The following is a 19892-nucleotide window of genomic DNA, read 5'->3' as shown; positions in this document are numbered from 1 at the left end:
CAAAGGCTGTCGCTGAGCGTCGTCCCTCCCAAACAACGATCCATCCTGCGAGGCGACGAAGGTGAATGGCGATCCCCTCTGGCCTTTCAATGATCTTAGCGCCGCAACAATTCTCGCACGGGTCGCATTTGTGATGATTGGAAGCTGATGGCTGAGCAGTTGTTCGTTTGAATCAACGAGCCCTGTTCTGTGGTCGGTGGAGGTCGGATGGTGTAGTCGTTGACGGCGCCATGGGGTGCTATTGTGACGGGCCGGTCCCGGCGGAGATCATCAAGGCCAAGTGCGAGGCTATCCCGATCGGACGTCTTGTTGAGCCGTCCGATGTTGCCAACGCTGCTCTCTTCCTTGCGGAGCCTGCCAGCTCCATCATTAGTGGAGTCGAGATCTTGGTGGACGGAGCACGATGCGTATAAGCGAGTGTGTTTAGCAAGCACAAAACGGAAACCATAGGTGTATCTAATAGGTCAAAACAGAATGCTACCAGCTACAAAGGAAAACAGTTAAGGTCAATCGTTGTTCATAGGGTATATGTACATGAGCAGTCGCGAAACGAATTCATGAACCTCCGTGAGTCATCATGATGAGTGGGAATCCCGTTCCAGTCATCGAAGTCGAGTCAAGGCTTAGTTCTTAGCAGCCTCTGTGCAACGTTAGTACCTTGTCTGGGTCAAGATGAACAGAACGCACCCTTGTGGACATCGGCCTTAGCATCGTGGGACTTCTCGTCCTTCTTGTCGACGACGGCGTCCTTGGCGGCAGTGGCGCGGGAGGTGAGGGAGGCGTCGTTGTCCTTGGCCACGTTCTTGTTGGTCTCCTTGGAGGCAGAGGCCCCGGCGCCCTGGACGGACTCGGAAACGTAGTTGACGGCGTTCTGGGGGGGTTAGTGATGGGATGATTGAAGAGTTAAGAGCTGCTCACCTTGACGGTCTCCATTGCGAAAGTTGGTGGTCGAAGTGGTTGATTGAGTTGTTGTAGATTGCAGTGTGAGAGTGTTTGTTGTGATGATGAGGGAGAGAAGTCGAGGGCCATCAAGCTGCTATTTATGCGTGGATGAAGGCGTCCAGCTCGTCATTGGATCGTCATCATGATCTGCTTCAAGATCGAGAGCCTGGTTCCAGACCAGGGTCCTACGTCATTCTCTCAATGGTTTAGTTACCGACCAGTCACTCAACTCCCTTTCCCTGCGGCTGATATGATCTACGCTGCTGCCATGTTCTCGACACTGCTCACTGCTGCCATTACCGTGTAAGGATGCAGGTACAGGCCAACTACGTCATCTGTGCTGGAATAGTGACATCATTATGACTGACTACGCGCTAACCGCTTCCAATCCGGAATAACCTGGGCCCGCCATTGTCACATGACCGCTTCTCTTCCCTCTTCCGCTTCCTCTTCCTCTGCAAATCAGCCCACAATTCAGGATGGCCAGCGAATCAGTCAATGACGCCCTCGGGCAGAATCGAGATGTAATCGACGGGCGCTGGCTCCTTGCCATCCGGGACTCCGACGATGGTCAGTGTACTCCGACTCTCGACATAGACCTCCTTGAACGTGATCCGCGTCGCTGTCTGCCCATCAATGTACGGGGAAGGCGCCCGACCGAGAATATATTCCAGATCGCCCTTCCACTCTCCTATCAAGTCGTCGTCCAGAAACAGCTGCCATGTTGAGTTGCCGATCGCTTGGTCGAAATAATTCACCGCAACGTTGTACGTTCCTGACTCCACCGTCAAGGCCACCGACGCCCGGCCCTCCGTTGAGTTGTCCGCCGTGACGATGCAGTACGAGCCGCTCGCCGCTTCAAACGGACTGACAAGATACGGCTCGTAACCATCCAACTCCATGTCCTCGGCCTCAATGCGATACCGGTGGTTTCCGACTCGGCCGGCTTCGTCGGGAATGCTGGACTTGTCGTGATAAAAGGTCGTGATTGAGTCGCGCCAGACGAGGGAGTGGCCTGCTTGGTACACCAGCCGGAAGAGCACATGGTCAAACCGCTCCTCGTCGATTTTTCCCTTGAGGCTCTCCCACAGCGGGACGAAAGTCTGGGCGACCGCGCTTCCCCGGTAGTGCGCGTCGTAAAAGTGCTGAATCACCGACTTTCCACCCTTGAGGAGTTGGGTGTACGGCACATGGTGGAACCACAAGAGCAGATTGTCGGGTGTCGTTTCGATGTTCTCGTACATCTCGTACACTTCCTCCGGATACTGGCCTGCATTTCCTGTGCCGTTCCACACGGTGCGGTCCATGCCGATACTGTCGGCGTCTGCGCGTGTCCACTGGCCCCAAGGGTTGCCGTCTTGCGAGGCTGGATTGGGCCCGTAGTGGCCGAGGAGAATGTCGGTCAAGGTCTGGATACCCAGGTTTCCGGTATAGTCCTCGTACGCCGGCCATGACTCCATCGACATCTGCGTGATTACATCGACGACCTCTTGATCGTGGCTGAAGGTCATTTTGATCCACCTCTGCAACATCTCCGCCGAGTCTGCAGATGGATCCCAGGCGAGCTTTCCGTAGGCGTAGAGATTCGACATGGCCAGGTGACTTCCTAGCCAGGTCGAGTTCAAACCGACATTGACCACACCCGCGTAGCCACCCAGTGTATTATTGTGTCTCTTCCCGCTGACGATATCGCTAACAACCGAGTCTTTGCCGTTAACGCGGAGGTCAAAGTCCAGCACTTCCTTCCACATCGACGCGAGGTACACCAGATGGCACTGCTGTCCGAGGTACTCCTGCGTGACCTGGAGCTCAACTGCGCTGCCCGTCTGGGCCAAGTGAGCGAAGAGCGGCGAGACCGGCTCGCGGACCTGAAAGTCAATCGGCCCGTTCTTGATTTGAATCACCACGTTGTCTTCAAACTCCGAGTCAAGACCGTCGAAGAACTGAACGGCCGCATTGGCCCGGTCGGCTTTCCAGTCCAACGTCTGATTGAGACTCTGGTGGTCGTAGACAAATGCACGGAACATGATGACGCCTCCGTGAGGTTGTAGGGCGCGCGCAAAGAGATTCGCTCCATCGGCCAGCGTTCGGTTGTAGGTAAAGGGCCCTGGCTGGCCTTCCGAGTTGGCCTTGACCAGATACCCGGCCATGTCGGGGATTCTCGCGTAGAGCTCGTCAGTGATATCCTCCCACCAGGTGATGACTTCCTCGTCCAACGGGTCAAAGGTGTCCAGTCCGCCGAGCGACTGAGGTGATGCAAAGTTCAACGACAGACCAAGCTGGATGCCATACGGACGGAAAGCATCCGCAATCCTCGCCAGCCCATCCATGTTCTCGGCAGTCAAGATCGTCTCGTTGGCATTGACATTATTGACGACGACCGCGTTGATTCCGATCGATGCAAGCAGGCGCGCATACTGGCCCGCGCGCGTGAGGTCTTCGCGAACTTGGCCATCCCAGAAGAAGATCGAGTCCCCGCCGTAGCCTCTCTCCACGCTCCCATGCGTCCCGCCATCTTGCAGGTTATCCCACTGATTAACCCATCGGATCGGCGCGTCAGGATTGGATGCGAATGAGGTGTCCAAGACCTCCCCTTGAGCCAGTCGCTCGAGGTACTGGAACGTCCCATACAAGGCCCCGCGCTCATTCTGTCCAAGAATTAGGACATTGCCGCATGAGATCTCGAGATAAAAGCCGTCTTCGATGAGATCGGGCAAGCCAGAGATGTCGCCGCCTTCTTCCGCGTATGCAGTGACCGTGCCCACAGTGACAGCTGGCAGAGTCTGGTCGTCCGTGTCCGCTTCGATGGTGAGTCGCTTGCCAAATATTCCACCAATGCCGTCCTGTAGCTCTCGAGCAGCAGTGTACACTGGGCTTTGCTGTGTTGCATTCAGAGGCACAATTACCGATGGCAAATGGTTGTGGTAGGGTTCTGCGTTGGGGACAGGCGCATACCGCAGCCAGGCAGCCAGCCCGTCCTCGGCGACAGCAAGGCCTAGAAACGCAATCACCAGCGCAATCTTCATTCTGAGAACCCTCTGTCACTCGGAAATCTGGTGTGAGTAGTGAGCCACCTCCATCTGCCCGGCCTTTTAAAGCCTGCGCACAGACGCGAATCGTGCCACTTCTGCCAACCCTTGAGGTCCGCGGCCAAGCTCCGTGTCGATGTTTTGCCATACTTGGACGGTCGAATGCATGCAATCAGGCTATATTGGCCGAAACCCACTTTCTCCATGTTTGGCGTGCGGGGTAGCAGCGAGGCCGGGGTAGGGATCGGGGATTCCTTCATTTAGCCTGAACTGCGTGGGATTGCTTCACGGCAAGCGACAATCAGTCACTCCTTATAGCCGTGGACTGTTCAACGAGGTACCCCGCACAAACGCAAGAAGCTCGATGGATGAGGCATATGACGGAGGAAGATACCCCGAGGGGACGGGGTTCCCTATAAATACGACTTGGCAGGAGCGACCGACGAAGTGACCTTCAGGGCATTTGACCACCGTCTCCAGATCATCGGCACCATGAGACTCACCAAGTCCTTCATCGCATGCGCCATTTGGACTGTGTCTGCTGTCGGTCTGCCCACTACCTCGCGGACTGCTGACAAGCATTGGCTGGCGACATGGACTGCAACTACGCAGGAAGTCCAGCCTTCGAATCTTCCTCCAAGTCCTTTTGTATGGCTTTCAATCCCTCGTGAGGCTCAAGACTAACGGTCGACAGGGTGGAGCGAGCGCCGACTTCCAATTCAGGAATACAACTCTGCGTCAAACAGTCCGTGTGTCAGTTGGGGCCGAGCGTCTGCGCTTTCAATTCTCAAACCTCTTCGGGCTGACGGACCTGCCCATCACTGCGGCGTCCGTGGCTTTGCCGGAAGGTGGAGTGGCTGGAGTCGGAGAGATTGATACATCAACGATCAAGGGCCTGACCTTTGACGGTGCCGATTCTCTGACGATTCCACCCGGTGAAATAGTCTATTCCGACCCTATCGACTATCCCGTCCCTGCATTGACGAACATTGCTATCTCCATCTACAGCGCAGAAGGTCAGAAAGGAGTTAATATCACCGGCCACCCCGGGAGTCGGACGACATCGTGGTTCGAAACAGGCGACCAAGTTAACGCCCCGTCCGTCTCAGATGCGAGTGTTGAGCGATGGTATCTCATCAGCGCGGTTGAGGCATGGGCCCCGAAGCGAGAGGTTGGCCTAGTGATCCTTGGTGATAGCATCACCGATGGCCGGGGTAGTACCGATAACGCGAACAACCGGTAAGCAACGTTGTGCCCGCAGATGAGATTGAACTGACGATGAAGATGGCCCGATGCTCTCGCCGAACGCCTGTACCAGAACAAAGTGACCCACGTCGCGGTCAACAATCAGGCCGCCGGCGGCAATCGCGTGCTTCTGGATGAAACCGGACCGGCCCTAATTACACGATACCACCGCGACGCCATCGGGCAGAAGGGCGTCAAATATGTCATGATCTTCGAGGGTGTCAACGATATCGGCATGGCAGCCACGAACGACTCAACGCAGACACAAATCTTCAATGATCTGGTCGATGCCTACATCCAGATAATCCGCGACTGCAAGGAAACCGGGCTAGTCACTATCGGGGCAACCATCACCCCCTTTGCAAACAGTGGGTATGGAGATTCTCGACGCGAGCGTACAAGACTGCAGGTCAATGAGTGGATCCTGAATGAGAGTCCTTTCGACCACACCCTTGACTTTGCGTCGTTTATTGGGGATGGGGATGCCCTGAAACCGGAGTTTGACTCGGGGGATCATTTGCATCCGAACCCGGCGGCCTATAGAGAGCTTGCGGCGAGCTTTGATCTCGAGATCTTTCGGCGATAGCTTCAGTTGCGCGCTGGAATAGATTTACATATTACTTTTCTTGTCCGTCCGTCTGCTGCACCATCTCCATCTTGGGGCAGTAGAGGTGAAATAGATAAGGCGTCTTATGTACACACTCGCACTCACTCTGTGACCCAAGGCGGAACTGGTTTCGCGGGTTTGCAAGTCATATCGGACTTGAAGCTCAAATGCACCTGTCACACTGCATAAATTCCGGGCGAAAATGCTGGCAACGAGACACTCACGCTCCGTGACATGACGCCGGCCTCGGGATAGTGAGTGATTATTGCCCTTGTAACATCTTATTCTTTGTATTGCACTCACTGTTGGTTAGATAGGGAACGGATACTCGTCGCCATCACGGGAGGCAATCTCCGTGGATTAACCTGGAACAAGGAGCAAGCCCCAGCCGAGTAGCAACATCTGCCCTGTACAATCAGTGCGTGAAGATATTTCCATATCCGTTGACTCTCTCGGGAACAGCATCAAGATGATCAGATAGGCGAATAGCCCTGTCTGTGGAGAATGCTGGCCTCAACTTCCGGTCGCAGCTCAGCCGCAGACAGTCAAAAGCAGGATGATGCTGGGAAGCGCTGCTGCAGGTTGCGTTCTCTGCTGTCGGTCGCATTCGCCAGATGAGAACCCTCCCGACGATAGTCACCAACTCCGGCTATTCATGATAAAGGTGAGTTAACTACCCCCGCCACTGATCGACTGGAGTTCCTGCATATCCAGGTAGACGATACTGGCCAGAGCCCAGTTGTTAAACCCCTCGAGGTCGGAGCGCTAAGCTCGCGGTCGCTAATATTGCGCCGATGCTCCTCTGCCTTTAGCCTGCGTGCGTCTGGGCAGGATTAGGGGCACAACGGTTGAGAAGACACAGAGTGCACAAATACAGCTAGAGATGTTCCCCGTTGGAGCGAGAATTCGATCTTGTTTGGCAATCCTACTGATGTTCGTCAGATGGTGACGCCTTCGCCGAGCTCAGCCTGGGCGATCATAGCAGGGTACCATAGTATGCCAGAGAGGGTTTGATACTGGAGACTACGGTACATTCAACATCCACAAGTTGAGCGATGCTCGCAGCCTCTGTTGCCTCCGCGATAAGACGGCAGTCCACAGTCAACGGGAGCTGGCTGTCCGGGTTTCTTCTGGCGTGAGAAGTCCATAACATCAAACACTGCGCAGTCTCCTAGGAGCTTCGAACATCCTCCATGGTTAGGGCAGAAGCGTCTCGTATTGGTCACCTTGTTCCACAACGAGGAGTACGGATTGAAGAGCTCTTCTGCCGCGTGTTGGTCGACCTTCGCACGGTCGCCTCAGCGCCAGATGGCTGTCACTAAAAGCTTCAGCAAGGGCTTCAAACAATTCTTCCAGGCAATCATACCACCTGCCACCACAGATAAGACTATCTGCGTCTCCTCCGTTGAATCGCACGGTCGCATCTCTAGGTTGTACAAGACAAAAGTGTGCGCTGCTCATTGTTTGCGGAGTTTGGGTGTTGCACGCCCATTGTGCACACCGGAGACCAACCCGGCCACAGGAGAGGCGGCCATCCCCGGCAACTTGGGCCACTACAGGATGAGCTTCCTGAGCATTGGCTCCGGGATGTTCGGCCAAATTTGTCTCTGCTTTGGTTAGAGTGCTGAGGCGAGAAAGATGTGAATACATTCGGCTTGTGCACAATGCCCCAACAACTTGGAAGGCCACCGAAGCTGCGACCCCAGACTTCTGTCAAGAAACGACATTGGCAACACGCACTCCCCGTGAATATTGGTAGGAGCAGTCTTGCAAGCTGGCTGGCACGATCGGAGAATGGAAGGGACCGAGAACGCATCAACCCCAAAGACAGCGACCGTCTGTTTCAGTCAGTCAGTTCCATGCCGGAGACGCCCTCTTGCTCTACAATAGCGCATCTCCTGCCACCATACGACTCATCAGTGTCTTTATAGCCCTAGAGCCGATCGGGCGCAGTCCCACGACTGTTGCGAGACATCTCCAATTCCAAACCTGAGCTTCGCCTCCTGTCGGTCGCGGGCGCAATCACTCCACATGTTGCGTAGACGATAACCACCACAGCAGCCCAACGCGAAGGGATGCGCATCGCCATGGTCGGACCGAGGAGATGGCAAGGTGGATGATTTTGGCCACATGAAAGGCACCGACAACGCGACCGAAAGCTGCAAAGGAGCGACTCAAGCATTCGTGCTGCGTCGTGCTGGGGACAAAATAGGAACCCTCCTCAGCAACTCCCCGGTCGGAAATCATCTCCATGATGATTATTTTGAAGTTGTTGGCATTGTGACCACCGACCGCGTTACCGAACTCGATTGACGCACTGGGCCTAGGATCTTTCTATGTCTTCGTGCCGCAACCAGCGTCCGCAGTTCCACGCAGGACGTTGAGGTGAATGGGTAGGGATGGTCTACGACTACTAGTGCGCAAGGCACGAGGATCCAAAGGGTTGGTCAAGCGGAGAAGCGATGGATGCATTTGGTCTATCTAGCATAGTATTCCTGATCTCAACGGTCAAGGTGAGCAACCCATTCCGTCAACCCAACTCCAATAGACCACCAACAAGCGAACGTTCCTAGTTGTCGGACGTATTCAACCCGAGGTAAGCTTCCCACTTTTCGGTCGAAAAGGCCGAGCCTTGTAGCATCTTCACGAAGTGACGCGCGGCGTGTTTTTGGTCTTCGCTCAGGTTAACGACGTTGTCGGGGGACAGAGAAGCCAGGCTTCCCACCAACACGTCGATCGCGTATCCGGTGTTGTCGTTCTTGTCCGTCGGTAGCAGACAGCCGGCGATCTGGATTCCCAGCACCAGAAGATCCTTCAGGCCGACGAATGGGATCTGTGCCGCAGTGATTGTATCCGCCCGGCGCATATCGCCAAGTACCTGGGACAGCTTGTCAGTAAAAGGGCGCCGTGGCGGACACCGAGGAACCCTTACCTGGTCGACACACAGGAACCTCAAATAACAAACTCCGTCATAAATCAGCCGGTCATCGTGGTCTCGGATAGGCTTAAACAGGTTCCGGTCGGTGATGTTCGCCTGGAGCAACGGGTCTTCCTTGAACCTCTTCATCACGATCGACCTCCATTGCATGAGTTGTTCCATGATCGGCGCATCAAGCCAATACGGACCACCGTTGCAGACGGGCGGGACGGAAACCAACGGCCGCTGGACGAGGAAATGGATGGTCTAGTTCAAGGTCCCCGGTTAGAAGCGTGCATGTTCGAATGAAAGAGGTGGCACTTACAGGGGCGTTTTCTTCCGACCCCAACACCCGGTTGCTCATGGCATTGACCGGAAACACCATGACCATGGTTCCTGCCAAAGCGGGCACCCTGGACAGAGCCTGCACAACGTTCCAGGTGGCTGCCGACAAGCGCATGTTGCTAGTGGTGTTTGCGTTCATCGCGATCGATAGAGGGTACGACAGGGTTTGTGTGGAAAGGGACGCGGATGACGACGGTAAGAATGGGCGACGACGACAGTAGGATGGAGGACGACGACAGTGAAGGACGACGACAGTGGAGGACGACGACAGTGGAGGACGATGGTAGGATGGAGGACGACGATGGAGGACGGTGGTTGTACGATAGGCGTGGGAAGACAAATCGCGGGATCGATGGGAGAATGGAAGATTTGGGGGAATTCTCAGGGCAGACGGCTGAGATATACCCCGCGGTGCAAAGGCTGGATGAAAGAGACAAAGGGATGAAGACTACAGCGCAGCGAGAGGCCAACAAAGGTTGTTTGTCTGCTGTTGGACCAACAACGTCTCGCCGTGAATACTGATCGAAGGCTTACAATGCTTCCAGTGGGAACAAGAACCTGAACAACGAGCATGGAGTGTTTGGAACGGGAGTCTCAACCAGTAGCTAGAACAAGGCCTCAATAACGGATGGCATCCTCGTCGACCTGGGGCATCTCTTCATACAGAATCTCCTCGGCCGCGATCAGGCGCATACGAAGTGCATGCAGGGCCGGGAAGGGATCCCTGGGGCCTATCTTATGCGCGAAGAAGTCCACCATCGACTCCCAAACCTCCTGGAAATCGGGTCTCAACCGCCTGTCGAGGCGCATTTGGTGGCCGGCGCAACGCTCAAACATTGCGCGGCAGCTAAACTGACGGAGTCCGACGTGCGAGCAGTCCCGACAGTATAGGAAGAGCAGGAGCTCGCAGAAGGCCGCCGGGCTCAGCAGTCGAACCGCCTGCGCGTGCCTCCATGGGCCGCAAGGTCCGTCGGGACGTGCCGGGGGCAGCCGGGGGGCATCGTTGGAAAGCCAGATGAGGCTGGGGTCATCCTTTCCGGGATCGTCTTCGAGAACGGGAATCCACCGCAGGATCTCGCTCTTCTTGTACAGGGACAGAACGGTGCACTGGCTGTACTGCGCGCCGAGGTGGAAATGGGCCGAGGCGATCAGGTGGGAGGCGTTTGGGGCGAAAAAGTCTTGACACTCGTTCAGGGAGAAGAGCTGCTCCTGGGACTCGAGGGGGGGAGGTCGACGGTCACAGAGCTCCCGGCACTGGGCGTCCTCGCAGAGACGGAATCCCCCCTGGACCAACGATGCCCGCGCGGCTGCAAAGTCCTTGTCGCGGACGACGAGCTCGACTTCCTGGTGGGAGTCAGCGCCGGGAACTATGCACTGGACGTACTTACCCCGAGGTTTGCATCGAATGCGAGCAGAGCGACTGCCAGCCAGCCGACACAGACGTGGGCGATCCCCGCGACATCTAGGACTTTGGCCGCTTCAAGAGCCGGTTGGGCACCGCGGCAAGAGATGTCGGTCATGTCGGTGTTGTTTTGCCTCAATTCGACGTGTGAATGTCGTAGAAGGATACGAATCCGCCAGGAGAGGGATCCCTCGGCCTCCCAGTGACCCTCTGCGCATCTTATGGAGGGGAATCGGTTCTTTGTGCACTTCTAGGCATTCTAGGCATTCTAGTCTATCTCGGCCTGGCTTCCCCAGCCAAAACAATACTGGAAGTGGCGTTGGGTTCTTGAATAAAAAGCAGTTGTCCATCAACCGATCCGTCCTCCACGCGCTTTGTCTAAAGAGTCCAACCCGGGTTGGAGTTGAGCTAGGCCGTGCCACCTCCATGAATCAGTTGGTCACATTCAGCCTGACACGGGCCATGGGATTGGGACCAATTTGAATCTGCATGTGATGCCGGCATTTGCCCTCTGGATGGGCCCTGTGAAGGGAACCGGGGACCAGAACCATCATAACACCCATGGAACCTCGAATCAATGGGACAGTATGGTAGCAACGATGTAAATGGCGCAAGTGCTCAAGCAGTTTCCCTGCATCCTTCCTAGGGCGACCGTGAAAGCGGTCCAATACGTGCGCCTCCAACAGATCAAGCCACAGTATCACTCCCACCCAATCGACATCCATCGCTTACCGGCGGACCCAGGGACAAAGGAACCCAACGCTCGGCCACGAGATCAGCGGGAAATCGCGGAAGTGGGATCTGACCGCATCGGACCTCGGGCGTCCATTGCGATTCAATCTCGTTGGAGTTCAAAGAGGTCAGACGGCCCGATCAGGTTGGTGATTTGATGCTCCAGCTGGTAAGGACCGGTGGTCAGTGGTCGATCTCGTTGTTGATCCAAGACTGGACAGGGCTGCAGTCCAGCCTCAACCGGGAGGGACGGTGTTCAATGTTGCGATCCACGAGAAGCCACTGGCGGTTTTGCAGCATTACAGGCCGGCAAGATCCAGGCAGAGGAGCTGACTACGTCGATCGTTAATCTAGACGATGTCACGGACAAGGGCTTGTACTGATGATAACAAGTCTATCGCTAGTATACAAGTAACTCTAGCTACTGCGCCGACCGAGCGGCTCGAAGGGAAAGGCCCCGGCGATGATGGCCATGACGATATACAAAGCGGCGCAGATGTACAGCGGGACCGAGGTGCTCGTCTATGGGGGTTAGCGACCGGTAAGAGTGAGTGGGATTGCTTACATCTGCTTCTCTGCCGACCACTGCACTGACAATCCCCATGATCCGATTGAGTCCGATCGCAATGCCGTTGCCTGTGCCCCGATGGGCGGATGGGAGGACCTCGGGCGTATAGGCGTACAACGTCCCGTAGTAAATGTTGAGGCAGAAGTTGATGATGCAGGTAAAGGCCACATTCTGATCGGCCGTGCGCACCTGCGTGTAGCAGAAGAAGAAGACCATCGTGATGAGCGCGCCAAAGATCATGGTGCCTCGCCGGCCCCAGCACCACCGCAGGCGACACATGAAGCCAGCCAGGATGGGACCGAAGATGCCGCACATGTTGGTGATCGCATAGTTCCGCCAGGTAATGTACGGACTGTCTTCGCCAAACTCAGCACCGCGAGACGCAAGATACTTGGGCAGGAAAACGTTGAACAGCGGATAGGCCAGGCCGATGAGCAGCCACGACAGCCAGACTAGGCTCGTCGACAGGCCCATCTTCCGAGTCGCATACAGTCCGCGGAGGTGATAACCGAGCTCCGACACCAAGATGATCTGGAACGAACGGCGAGTACCAGAAGCGCGCGTTGGGGTCTCTCCGAGCGCCCTGAGCTGGTCCATGGTGAGGCTGCACGGGCGCTGATACTTGGCCGCAATCTCCTGCAGCACCGCAACCACTTTCTCGTCCTTGCCCTCTGAAACCAAAAACTTGGGCGTTTCCTGCAGTCGGACGACCGTGACTCGCAGAATCGACAGGACAAACACAAATGCGCCCGAGGTATACCAGACATAGCGCCAGCCCTGGTTGTTGTCGTACGTGCAAGAAGCCGCATCAGCGCACGAGAAATTCGGCATAAACGCCCACGCAATCAAACCCGCAATCAACTGCCCGACGCCTATATCAATCAGCCCATTGCGCCAGGGCACCTGCAGGAGTATATGGATGATTACCCCACCACGCCGCCATCAGCGTCACCAACCACGAATGCCGACTGGGCAGGTACTCCAAGAAGACCGCGGTGTCCAGCACCAGATTTCCCCCAGCCCCAAACGCACTGAGACACGTAAACAGACCCAGGACAATCCAATTCGGCGACGCGCCCGCAACGATTGTAAACACCGACGAGATGAACAGCGACACATTGAACGCGAAGCGCCGCCCGATCACATCCGCCGAGAAGCCCCAGAACAGCGCCCCAACCAGCATCCCCACATACACCGCGATGGTTAATCCTGTATCGAAAGCCGGCCGGAACTCGAGCATCGCCTGCGTCGCGACAATCGATTGGAGAAGGAGAATCAGCGAGTCGACTGCGTATCCGAAGCCATTGAGGCAGAAGAGCTTGGCTTGGTGGGGGGTGAAGCCGATTTCGTCGATTGCCTGGCCTCAAGCAGTGGTTAGCGGGTTTGATATGGGTATATGGAAGACGCTGGTATGGTGCGGTGGTGCCACGCACGTCGTTGACCAGGGCCATTTTTGCGGTGAGGACCGCGTCCAGCTTCTCCCCGCCCAGGATGTCGGTGTCGCCGGCCTCGAGGGCGGAGCGGCTTGAGGAAAGGGAGGGGGCATTGTTGTCAGCGTTCTTATCGGGCGTTGGCGCGCGCGGGTTGGGAGAATGTTCCACGTCCATGGTGGGTGGTGTGGTGGTGAGGGTGTTCCGCGGGAGGGGAAGAGGGAAGAGGGAAGGAGGGGGAGGGGCAACAAAGGAGCAGGAAAGGGCGAGCAGCATCGAACCTTGCAAGATGAGCTGACTTGCCGTGCATTCGATCAACCTTGGTTGTTTCCTCTCCAACGCTGGGCATCTGCTTATCACCGGCTGGCAGCCAATCAAGTGCCCCCGTGGGACTGAGAGCAGTTAGGGCAACCCACAGCGTGTCACAATGCAACCTTGTCGGGGCTGTCATTGGTGCCTGATCAGTGCTGACTGGCTTGTGCTGCATTCCGACTGCATCGGCGGCCTTGATTGGATTTCCAAGCCGGATTGCTGGGCGAAGTGGCTTGATATACACAGTTGTCTATTCCCCGCCAGTCCCTCTCCCCTGCGCCCCTAAACGCACTCCCAGACAAGCTCCAACAGCACTTTCCACTAGAGGCCCATCCGCCCAGCCTCCAGCCCAGAAATATCAAAGAATCGGCATTGAAACTAGCGGGATCGACGCTGAGGAAGTAGCAATACCTTGACGGATCGAATGGCGCTTGGTCGGGTGATAAAAGCCAATGTTATATCGCGTCTCAGGCACTTCGCATTGTCCGTCTCACTTGTTGGCCAACATGTCCCAGCACTCATCTGGCGAGTTGACGCCTCCTGGTAATCCCACTGCCACACCGACAGTAGCAACCGGCTCCAACGACTAGATCTTTTCGTCCGGGAGCGTTGGATAATGACGCGCTGCTGGGCCACGTGAGTTGGCCCTGATGGGGTCATGGCCGCCAATACCTTGTTGAATGAGGCCCTGCCTGACACTTGGACCAGATGGCGTTTGTTCCGCGACGATGAAGAGACCTTGTTGGGATTCTCCACTTCCAGGTCCATTACGGTTTACGTTGGATGGAGTGCGCTAGATGAATAATTCAAGTTCGGTCCAAGTGGCGTAAAGGAGGGCAAGAGGGCAGGATGGTCCTTTGCCTATTCTGACTTCTTGCAATCTTCAGTCAGACTCGGAGATAGAAGGGCTCATTCCATGTCAGTTCGTGCAGTGTTTTGTCCCCCAACGGTTCTAAGAACACACGTCCGCTTCCGCAGCGGGTGCCTCGCTGAATTGTCACGGCTGTACATCCGCTGCTTGCCGGGTACGACCTGGCTTAGGGTTTATATGCGACCGACAGGTATGCCCATAGCGTACGAACTGATAGAAAGATTTCAAGTAGGACATCAGCACGGTATGTGTCACACCAGATATTAGGGTCGGCCCATACTACTACAGTGTGTGATTGTCCACCGAGCCAGAACGCGCGGTCGGGTTTATTCAACTGCTCGTTACCAGCGCATATGCCTCAACGTCGTGATTGTATTTTAGCCTAGCAAAAGGGGAATAGTCCCTACCTATGTGACCCTAAGCCCTTCATACTGTTCCTAATCCGGCCTCAATAAAGACCTGAATGCGGATGTCAATAGGAACCGCCCGGGAATCAACAAAGCCATGATAGAAGCACAGTTCAGACTCAGCATGGATAAAGAGAGTTGATTGATGATAGGCCTGGCAATGGTGATAACCAATAAGCCTCCAAGACTCGCCACTCTGTACAAGAAAATCTCGACTGCTCACCAAGCGTAAACGAGTGACCGTGGGATGGTTTGATAAAGACCCTCCAAGCAGGCCTCCAGTCCTCATTCCAACCTTCCCAGCGCCCAAAGCGACAGAAAGACATTCCACGCAAACCCAACCACCGACGCCACCAGCACGCGCCAGTCCACGGGGACCCAGAGGAAATTGACCAGCGAGCACGCCGGCCACACCTTCCACGCATTTAGAATCAACGGCCAAATCCCGCTGCTCAGGCGGGCAACGAGCACATTCACACTAGGGACCCGCGCGACCAGAGTGCAGAGGAGAAAGACGATGTTCATTGCATACGACCCGATCGTCTGGTCCATGACGAGCTTGACGAGGATGTTGAACCAGTACGTTAGGCGTGACTGCCGTTGCAGCCGGTGGAGCTTCTCATTTTGATACTCGTAGTCGGACTCATCGTCGTAGTCGTATTCATCATTCTTCGTCGACGTCCTCATATCGTATGTAGGCAGGATATCCTCAAGGAAGTTCTGCCAATGCCAGCCGATTTCCGCTTGGATGACGCCGCAGACGGCGAATTCGGCGACGGACTGCCAGTCTATACGCTTTGACGAGAGGCGATGACGACTCCATAGCTCGGCGATCTGGGCTGCGAGGTTTGCGGCTGTTTTGAGGAGGGTCGATTGTAGGATCACGCTGGCGTGGGTGGGCATCGTTGTGTAGGAGCTGGGAGGTCGGCGTGGAAGAGAGACGAGATGGATTTGATTGCGCCCGCTTCATCTGCGCTCCGGCATTGCGCAGCCGTGGCGTCCTTTGTGCTCACCTCGTAGCTTTAGGCGACGCTCTTTGTTAGGAGCATGGAGCGCTGTTGAAGGTTCGCATGGTCCTTGGAGGCTTCATCGCCATCCTCCATTGCGCCTTCCTCATTTGCACACCACCATGCTCGCTTCCAGCATAACCGTTCTCACCGGTATGGTATCTATGATGCTTCAGCCTCCGTGGTGTCTCTGTTGCATCGCGTTTTGAACCATGTTGTTGCCATTGAACGACTATAGGTTGCCGACGGGGCTGAAGGCGTCCGACGTACGTACTCGGCTTGTCATTAACGAGAGAAAAGGTTGGAAACCTGTCATTTGTAGTCAGGTACCCATACCAGGAGCGCTTTGTAGAAGCTCAGAATGAGAAAGTCTCGACCTGAAGTAAGCTCCTCCCCGCTTTTGTGCCTGCTCATGCCTCCACAAACCTCGACTTAGGGCTGGAAATTTCCGATGTCAATGAGATTGTATAGGGAAAGACGCCCGTGGGTTATTATCGGAATATACAATGTCTACCTCCTAAAGTCCCGTCCCATCTTTAATCAGTCTTCTTGTCCGCATCCAGCCCAGCTTCCTCCCCGGCCAGGAGTCATCTTAGAGACAAGACGTAGCTGGGTCTCTGGCTCCCATTCACCTTCAGCAGCTGCCAGGCTGCGTGCAGCTCCATGACACGTCGCCCAATAGGGTATGGTGCCTGTCACGTCTCCGCCTGCTCATTTGCGGACCATGGTTGACTGGCGGGAGTTCGTGAGTTCGGGAGCTCTGTATAGTTAATGTTTGGCAAGCAGAACTACGGCTTCACTTCAGCAGTTACATTCACTCGAATACCTCCAGAACATGGCCCAGCTGGCTCTGAGCGCCCTCCAGATCTTCAAAATGTCCCTTTATGTACTTCCCTCAACCTCTCCTCTGTACAACTTTCTTCTCCATCCTCCCCCAGCCATCTATTGCTCCTTCTCTCTCCCATTCATCGATTCAAATCTACCACGTTTGATATCGTCCAAAATGTCAATCAGCCCGTTCAACTCAGCCATCCGCACCGAGGTGACGCTCTCCTCCAGGGTGGGAAAGCTGGTCGAAGAGCTCAAAAACCGCTACCCCGACATCACCTCCACCTCCCTCCAATCCCTCAGCTGGTCAATCGAGCATCTGATGACCGCAGCCGTGAGCATGATGTGCCCCGGTCCAGCTGGCGTGACAACAATCTTTGAATCAGACCGCGTCCGCCATGACTTCGACCGCTTTACCGAGTGGCTCAAGGCAACCAATCTCGAAAACCCCAACAAATGGACCAACTACAGTCCTATCCCCTACCACCTCCGCCCTCTTTCGATCCTCGCTCCCACAGAGCCCATCAAGGAGTCTACCACTCAACGCACACCCGAGGCCAATGCCAGTAGACTTATTCTGCGCTCCCAGATGTGGGACCTCCAGCGCCAGATGTTCCAGGTGATGGACGTCCTCGTCGTCCTTGCGCAGGGCGCCGAAGAAAACAAGGGCGAAGACTACATGGTCAACATGTGTAGTTCTGAGCTCGCCCCGGCGCTGCGTCAGGTCACCGCTTCAATCAAGTTACTCTGGCAGGAGGCCGAACTCGCCTGGCGATTTTCACCAGTCGAGGACAACACCGAGAGCCCGGAGACCGACTCCACCAGCGACGCTGAAACCGTCTCCCTGCCTGACTTGACCCCGCCCGAAGACCTCTCAGAGACACAAGCTGACGGTGTAAACAACTCGGACTCTGACTCAGTCGAGATGTTCACCTCCGACAGCCACGGCAACGGAGCCCCCTGGACCGACCTCGCCGCCACCATCATGCACGAGGACGCCAGCCCGGCCGGCCGCAAGCGCGCACGCAACAAGGGCGCCTCGCTACGCCACGAACTCACAACGCACCTGAGCGTCCTCTCCGGCCACCGGCTCCTGACCTTCGTCCGGGCCGTGAACGACTCGCGCTTCCACGCCGTGGTCCTCGCGCACCTCGACCGGATCCACGACGCCGTCAAGCCCATTGTGCAGGTCGAGCTGTCGGTGATGTTGCGGTATATCCTGCAGGAGCGCGGGATCGAGTACCTCGAGCACCTAATTCCGAACGCGGAGCGCGAGATTCGCTATGACCGGGACATGAACGGCGTTGAGAACCGCGCTTGGACTACGGAGTTGTTTGTCTCTGGCCATGCGGACCGCGCGCACTGGGCGAATAAGACGTTTTGTGTCCTGCGGCAGCATTTCCGCGCTCTGGGGATCTGGCGTGATTAGACGCCGTCTCTTACATCTCTTTTGTATCAGTCTTTTGTTGTTGGGTGCTGGAAATCTTTACTTTTCCGTTACTTGGTGTATGGGCTGAATAGGCATTGGGAGCATATTCTTCATGGAAAACCTCGTGGCACCAGAACATAGCGTTGTTTTTTCTTTCATTATCTCTTCTCTCATTATCTATCATGGCCGGAATATGAATTTCATGTACTTAGTTAGGGCATAGCAGTTTCTTTGCGCACTCCACTTTAACCATTTCCATCTGCTCGTCATAAAGCCACAAGCACACCAGGGAAAACCTGTCCTTCAAGATACGCTGTCGCCATAGAATTCCACCAGTAGACCGTTTCTAGATACATGACGTAGCCAGCCCGTCTCGTCTCATTGACAGTTGGATGCCTTGGGACATTTGCACATCTTCACCCAGGGTGGCTGTTATCTAGTGATTCAAGCGAAGGCAAAGTGTTATCCCATTAAGGCTGCGCAAACCTGGTTAGGTCAAGGTGGCTGAAGGCTCTCCGCTGTCAATAGGCAGCTCCTGAAGTCCATCACAGTCAAGACTGGCCTTGGGTGAATGAAGCATTCACCAGGTTGCTCTTGAACTCCCAGTCTCCATCAGACCGGCTATAAAACGAGGCCGTCGCTCCCCCATAAGCCTCGCTCTCCATCCATCAACCATCTCCCTTCAGTTCCTCGTCTCTTCCATTCAATCTCAACTTCAACATCCACTCCTCAAACAAGCAATCAGCTACAGTGTCGGCTAATCGAAACCAACTCTCCAGCCTCCGCTCCATGTTCCTCTTTCCTGACCATTCAATCTCGACTTTAACATCACCTACCCAAAACATGGAATCGGATTCGATGTCAGCTCATCAGGACGAACCTCCCGAGCTTCGCCTCTTCACCCCGTCTGGATCTCCTCGAGAGGTGAAGATGGCAGCCGAGCCCAGCACCCCGGATACGACAGCTTTGAAGCGTTCTCAGCAGAACCAGATCCCCAAGCTTCGCCTCATTATACCTTCTGGGGATTTCTCCGAAGTCAAGTTGGCAGCCGAGCCCAACACCCCCGATGATACCACGGCTTCGATGTCTGCTCGTCAGGAAAAACTCCCAGGGCTCGTCCCCACTCCTCCCGAGGACCTGGTGGACGTCAAGCTGGCAACTGAGCCCAATACTCCAGTTATCGCAGGTTTAATGTCAACCCAGCTCAAGCGGATCCCAACCCTCCATCTTATCCTTCCTGATGTGGATGTCTCGGAAGCCATGTTCGCAGCTGAGCCCAACACCCCTGATACCGCAGCCTCGATGTCGCCATGTCAACAGCAACAGCCAAAGCTCAGTCTCATCATTCCTTATCGTCCTCAGCCTGACATCGAGCTGATAGGTGAACTGGACAACGCGGGTATGTTGGTACCTACAAGCGACAAGGCACTTGAACAGGACAATACGGATATACTGGCAGCTGCACGCGACAAGGCAGCCGAACTCGGCAAAGCAGCTGGACTCGACATGGCAGCCAATCTGCAGCATGAATATTGGAAGCCCGCCAAACGGTTCAAGCTGCCATTCCGTTGGAATTAGCTGTGCTATCCTTTGCTGCTGTACACCTTGAAACTCAAGCGGCCATCTACGGAATCCAGAGCGTCTTTTCAATTCTTAATGCATCTTTTTTTAATTTAATCGCACATCAAGGGCACAGCTTTTCGCGGCAATTCAAATCATTCTGGCATATCGTTCAATCCGGCGCTCATGATTAAGCAGTCAAAGCATACGGATACTTGAGGAACCGCTATGGTTGCCTTTGTCCAAATACTCACCCTGTTT

General features: G+C 55.3%; 9 protein-coding genes across 9 annotated transcripts; 3 read left to right on the top strand and 6 right to left on the bottom strand.

Moving 5' to 3' along the window:
* Positions 1-623: 623 nt before the first annotated feature.
* Positions 624-933, bottom strand: DSM5745_04547 (uncharacterized protein; the record flags this gene model as incomplete). Its single annotated transcript, XM_026746563.1, has 3 exons — positions 624-640; positions 688-871; positions 919-933. 3 exons carry the CDS (start codon positions 931-933, stop codon positions 624-626), a joined length of 216 nt encoding a protein of 71 aa, XP_026605559.1.
* Positions 934-1433: 500 nt separating this feature from the next.
* aguA (alpha-glucuronidase) lies at positions 1434-3968 on the bottom strand (the record flags this gene model as incomplete). Its single annotated transcript, XM_026746562.1, has 1 exon — positions 1434-3968. The coding sequence occupies one exon, from the start codon at positions 3966-3968 to the stop codon at positions 1434-1436; it is 2535 nt and encodes an 844-aa protein (XP_026605558.1).
* Positions 3969-4463: 495 nt separating this feature from the next.
* DSM5745_04545 (SGNH/GDSL hydrolase family protein) lies at positions 4464-5802 on the top strand (the record flags this gene model as incomplete). The annotated part of the gene is made up of 3 exons (XM_026746561.1): positions 4464-4619; positions 4666-5210; positions 5256-5802. The coding sequence occupies 3 exons, from the start codon at positions 4464-4466 to the stop codon at positions 5800-5802; spliced, it is 1248 nt and encodes a 415-aa protein (XP_026605557.1).
* Positions 5803-8392: 2590 nt separating this feature from the next.
* Positions 8393-9200, bottom strand: DSM5745_04544 (uncharacterized protein; the record flags this gene model as incomplete). Its single annotated transcript, XM_026746560.1, has 3 exons — positions 8393-8701; positions 8756-9007; positions 9066-9200. The coding sequence occupies 3 exons, from the start codon at positions 9198-9200 to the stop codon at positions 8393-8395; spliced, it is 696 nt and encodes a 231-aa protein (XP_026605556.1).
* A 503-nt stretch (positions 9201-9703) lies between these two features.
* DSM5745_04543 (uncharacterized protein) lies at positions 9704-10605 on the bottom strand (the record flags this gene model as incomplete). Its single annotated transcript, XM_026746559.1, has 2 exons — positions 9704-10429; positions 10474-10605. 2 exons carry the CDS (start codon positions 10603-10605, stop codon positions 9704-9706), a joined length of 858 nt encoding a protein of 285 aa, XP_026605555.1.
* A 1031-nt stretch (positions 10606-11636) lies between these two features.
* DSM5745_04542 (MFS transporter) lies at positions 11637-13394 on the bottom strand (the record flags this gene model as incomplete). The annotated part of the gene is made up of 4 exons (XM_026746558.1): positions 11637-11741; positions 11785-12659; positions 12715-13144; positions 13221-13394. The coding sequence occupies 4 exons, from the start codon at positions 13392-13394 to the stop codon at positions 11637-11639; spliced, it is 1584 nt and encodes a 527-aa protein (XP_026605554.1).
* Positions 13395-15092: 1698 nt separating this feature from the next.
* Positions 15093-15710, bottom strand: DSM5745_04541 (Mpv17/PMP22 family protein; the record flags this gene model as incomplete). The annotated part of the gene is made up of 1 exon (XM_026746557.1): positions 15093-15710. One exon carries the CDS (start codon positions 15708-15710, stop codon positions 15093-15095), a length of 618 nt encoding a protein of 205 aa, XP_026605553.1.
* A 1107-nt stretch (positions 15711-16817) lies between these two features.
* On the top strand, positions 16818-18071 carry DSM5745_04540 (uncharacterized protein; the record flags this gene model as incomplete). The annotated part of the gene is made up of 1 exon (XM_026746556.1): positions 16818-18071. The coding sequence occupies one exon, from the start codon at positions 16818-16820 to the stop codon at positions 18069-18071; it is 1254 nt and encodes a 417-aa protein (XP_026605552.1).
* An 843-nt stretch (positions 18072-18914) lies between these two features.
* On the top strand, positions 18915-19649 carry DSM5745_04539 (uncharacterized protein; the record flags this gene model as incomplete). Its single annotated transcript, XM_026746555.1, has 1 exon — positions 18915-19649. The coding sequence occupies one exon, from the start codon at positions 18915-18917 to the stop codon at positions 19647-19649; it is 735 nt and encodes a 244-aa protein (XP_026605551.1).
* Between the last annotated feature and the right edge of the window lie 243 nt (positions 19650-19892).

The sequence above is a fragment of the Aspergillus mulundensis genome, assembly GCF_003369625.1.
Source record: "Aspergillus mulundensis strain DSM 5745 chromosome Unknown scaffold_3, whole genome shotgun sequence".
Lineage (NCBI taxonomy): Eukaryota > Fungi > Ascomycota > Eurotiomycetes > Eurotiales > Aspergillaceae > Aspergillus > Aspergillus mulundensis.
Note: the sequence above shows the minus strand (reverse complement) of the source record. Positions and strands in the feature narration are given on the sequence as shown.